Raw genomic sequence first — 4518 nt, forward strand, 5'->3', positions numbered from 1 at the left:
AGCAAGGTGCTTCCGCCAAAATTATATTAACCACCTCGGCCATAAATCATTTTATGATAATAAAATATATTTATACACTTTAATTATCATTGTGATTTGTGAAACTCTATTTGTTTTAAGTCATAAATGAAACAAAATCAGAGTTTAAATTGTCAAACGTACTGGCAGTAACGTTGTGCTAATAGAATAAAAATAGAAATAATAGTTGTAAAGAGATTATAGAAAACATATTATTTCTGTTGTAAATTTGCAATAAAAGGTGAAAATAAAAGAGCTTCTGAATGAAAATACAATGTGCGCCTTTGTTTTTTAAACTTCATTCAAACAGAGAGAGAATTCGGTTGATGGACATTTAAAGAAGAATATACATTCCTAATTTGATTATACTAACTGTGAATTGTGCTTCACGAGAACATCAACATCAAGGAAAGCTAAATACTATTTTGATTAAAGGGTGGGGATGGGGCTTAGATGACGTAGATGGTAGAAAAATCTGGAAACGAAGTGAAAACTCGGAAGCATTAATCACAACAAAACTACAAGAGAATTACAGACTCGGTTTGATTGAGTCTTACAAGAGGGATAATGAATACGTGCAACATCCCTCACGCCCCGTAGCACCGGCTTGAGTGATACTCAGTTCTTAACACTTACTAGTACTGGCATCAATGATCCCGAAGGACCAGAAAAATATAACAACACTGAAGTGAAGTACGGGTCAACTTTTTACAGCTGCCACACAGCACTTGACACCTGCTGTTGTGAAGTATAAAAAATGGAAACGATATGATCCCTCGGAAGCATTAATCACAACACAATTACAAGAGAATTGCAGACTCGGTGTGGGGTATAGATATACATGTATAAGCTTCGCGTTGTGTCTTGTTTCTATCTTTTTAATATCTCAATAATATATACAAGTAAAGCGGTAGTGACGTTGGTATAAACGTTGACGTCATCTTGATTCCCGCCGTCAATACGTCGTTGTTGTTCCCGCCTACACATAGCGTACGTCTTCCCGACATTCTCCCGGCCACGAAATGATTACGATGTAGAAATAATTTCTAATGGGTACATTTTCACAATAGGTCTCGAAGTGACAAATCCATTACTCGTGCGTAAAATTGCTGCTCGTGTGAGGCCATCATTACCGTAAATTAACTGCTGGATTACGCCTAGTTTCCACTGCGTTCTTGGTGATTTATCATAAATCTGTACAACGTCGCCAACCTGAACTGTCTGAGTGTTGTTTCCTGTTGTTTTGTGGTACTGACGCAGTGACGTAAGATATTCGTGACGCCATCGTAAACGATAATGACTGATAAGTTGTGCCTGCATTCTTGCCCTTTTTGTTACGTCAGACATTGTAACATTCTGTGGTTCTGGTGTATTGCCATCATATGGAAGGGATGTAATACGACGTCCATAAAGCAGGTGCGCCGGTGTTAATGGGTCCGGGTCTCCTATATCGGAAGTGACGTAAGTAAGCGGTCTGTCGTTCATTATACCCTCAATCTCTGTTACTATTGTCTGGAGGCTCTCGTAACTAATAAATGAACGACCTAAAACTTTCTTGATGGTGGTTTTTGTTAGTCCAATAAGTCGCTCCCACCAACCGCCAAACCATGGTGCTCGCTTAGGTATGAATCTCCATTCAGTACCATGGCTGTGTAGAGCGTCATTAACTGCCGTTGATCTCATGAGTTGTTGAATAGTATTTGCTGCTGCGTTAAATGTTGTTGCGTTGTCTGATATGGGATTTTCGACTAGTAAATCTTCTAAACGCTTGGATGAAGGTTTCCTCTGATAAATCTGGTACCAGCTCGAGATGGACGGCTCTTGTTGAAGCGCACGTAAATAGACAAATATAAGCCTTATGCTCAATTCTAGAATTGCTTCGTACATACAGTGCTCCCGAGAAATCAACCCCGGTGACTGTAAATGGAGATGTATCTTGTACTCTAATTTTTGGTAGGGGTGGTGGATCTGGTGCTGTATATGGTTTGCCTGTTACCATTCGACATTGAACGCATTTCCGGAGAAGGCTTTGTATATACTGACGGATAGATGGTATCCAGTATCTCTGTCGTAAATGTGTGATCAATGCACTTGCGCCTGCGTGAAGTTGGTTCTCATGTGCGTCTAAAACTACTAACCGTGTGAAAGGATGTTTTGCGGGAAGTAAGTATGGAAATCTGGTGAATTCTGTTACTGGTGCATTGTGGATTCTCCCGCCACATCGTAGAAATCCATCTTCATCCAGGAAAAGTCGTAAATGTTTCACTAGAGTAAGTCGTTTACCATTTGATTTCAGATTATTGATCTCAGCCTGATACTTCAAGAACTGGGTGTTATGTAGCCACAGTCGTTCAGCCTCTTGTAACTCTTGAACGGTTAAAGGTTCGAGTCTTGACACTCTTCTGGCTCTGTTTCTTGTGTGACAATTATGGATAAAACGTTTCACATAGGCAGTCACTCTGAGTAGCTTCTTATAGCGACTGAATTTATCAACATCACTGAGTTGGTGAATTCCTTGAGAGGGCTGTGTAAGGTTCGAACACCTTTCATGGTTTAAATCATCTTCTTTATTTTCGGTTGTTGTGAACAAAATGGCATTGTCATTTGCTTGCCAGCTAGGCCAACTATTAATGTCATGAAGCCATTTTGGTCCATTATTCCATAATTTGCTTTTCTGGTATTCCTTGGCTGACAAACCTCTTGTTAATAGGTCGGCCGGATTCTGGTCTGTTGGACAATACCTCCACTTCCGGTTCTCTGTTATTTCGTGAATGTCCATTACCCTGTTTTGTATAAATGTCTTCCACTTCCGATTAGTCGCTAACCAATGAAGAACTATTTGGCTGTCAGACCATAGGTAGACTGAATGTGCTGGTATAGACTTTAACACGTGTTTTGTAAGACGGGCTCCAATAACCGCAGCCATAAGTTCGAGTTTCGGTAGTGTCAATTGCTTAAGTGGTGAAACACGAGTTTTCGACATGACCAATGTAGACTGTTTGCCTTTGACGATGTATGCCACTGATCCATAGGCTTGTAGACTTGCATCGCAAAATACATGAAGGGAAATTGTATCATCTGCTAGTTCTGTCTGGTTCCCTACATTACCGGAAGTGATTTTTATGTCTGCTTTATCAAAGTAGTATCTTTGAAATTTGTTCGTAATTGTACCATTGATATCTTCTGCTATATTCTGCCACTGTGTCTGTATGGCTTCCGGAAGTGGAGCGTCCCATTCGTAATTCTCTTTCCATTTGACTTGTAGTAGGAGCTTACCTCTTATCGTTATTGGGTTGAAGAATCCAAGAGGATCATACAATTTCGCTGTTTCTTGGAGTATGGTGCGTTTTGTCATCGGATTTAGCCTATTTATAGATCTCTGGTTCAAAAATATTTGGTCATTAATAGCGTCCCATCTCATGCCTAGAATCTTCGTAATTTCGTCTGAATCATGTATATCGTCTGCTTTGGAAAGCGCGCGCAAATGACAGCTGTTTGAATTCCAGGAACGCAGATTAAAGCCAGCAGATGACATCAGGTCTCTTGTATCGTGATAATATTTAATAACCGTGCTTTCATCCGGAAAACTAGAGATAACATTGTCTACATATAAATCTTTTTTCAGTATTTCACTCACCCATTTGTTGTTGTTGTTATCAAGGTGCTTCATAAGTGTAGCTTGTAGGATAAACGGTGAACATGTAGCTCCAAAGAGTATAGATTTGAACCTGTAAGTTACCAAATTACTATCTGGATTGGTACTGTCACTTAACCACAGGAACCGGGTGACGTCACGATCTCTTTCGTCAAGTTGCACGTGCAGGAATGCCTTCTCAATGTCTGTCGAGACAGCAAATCTGTGTAAGCGAAATCTCATAAGTATATTGGTTAAGTCATTTAATTCCGGGGGTGTTGATTCTAAACAATCGTTCAGACTAGGGGAATCTTTATTTTGGCGGCAACTACAGTCATATACTATTCGGATTGGGGTGGTGGCTGAATCTTTTTTCACACCGTGATGTGGGATGTAGTGAACTCTTTTATCTATATTGTCGTCTGTAACTCTCTCGATAAAGCCTCGATTTTCTTGTTCTGAAATAATTTGGCCATACTTCTGTAACATGTTCGTATCTTGTCGTAGGCGTCGGATTGTATTTTCCGTTCTTTTAAGAACAATGTTATAATTGTCAGGTAACACCGGATGGTCACGTTTCCATGGTAACTGTGCTGAATAACGTCCGTCTTTGAATTCAATGCATTTTTCCTGATATGTTGTCAGGTAGTCAGAGGTAGTTTCATCATCTTTTCAGGCTGAATACCTAGAGACTCTAACTTCCAGAAACGTTCTAGGTCATGTGTATCTGGCTTAGATATTAATACATTTAATATGCAGTCTGTAGCGGTATCAGTAGAAGAAACCGGAAGAGGACCGGAAAGCAAGTATCCTATCTTGGACTGGGCAGCTGTGGGACCATTGCCACGGATCACTCTATTACTAAC

General features: G+C 40.0%; 2 protein-coding genes across 2 annotated transcripts; both read right to left on the reverse strand.

Moving 5' to 3' along the window:
• Positions 1-1044: 1044 nt before the first annotated feature.
• Positions 1045-1701, reverse strand: LOC132733307 (uncharacterized). The gene has a single exon (XM_060719926.1). It carries the CDS (start codon positions 1699-1701, stop codon positions 1045-1047), a length of 657 nt encoding a protein of 218 aa, XP_060575909.1.
• A 28-nt stretch (positions 1702-1729) lies between these two features.
• LOC132733308 (uncharacterized) lies at positions 1730-4141 on the reverse strand. Its single transcript, XM_060719928.1, has one exon. It carries the CDS (start codon positions 4139-4141, stop codon positions 1730-1732), a length of 2412 nt encoding a protein of 803 aa, XP_060575911.1.
• Between the last annotated feature and the right edge of the window lie 377 nt (positions 4142-4518).

The sequence above is a fragment of the Ruditapes philippinarum genome, unplaced genomic scaffold (genome assembly GCF_026571515.1).
Source record: "Ruditapes philippinarum isolate M1 unplaced genomic scaffold, ASM2657151v2 ctg8607_1_1_1_1, whole genome shotgun sequence".
NCBI classification, from domain to species: Eukaryota; Metazoa; Mollusca; class Bivalvia; order Venerida; family Veneridae; genus Ruditapes; species Ruditapes philippinarum.

Bases quoted from the DNA above. Each gene is read 5' to 3' on its own strand.
- LOC132733308 (XM_060719928.1), bottom strand. From the start codon at position 4,141: ATGTTACAGAAGTATGGCCAAATTATTTCAGAACAAGAAAATCGAGGC.
- LOC132733307 (XM_060719926.1), bottom strand. From the start codon at position 1,701: ATGAGATCAACGGCAGTTAATGACGCTCTACACAGCCATGGTACTGAA.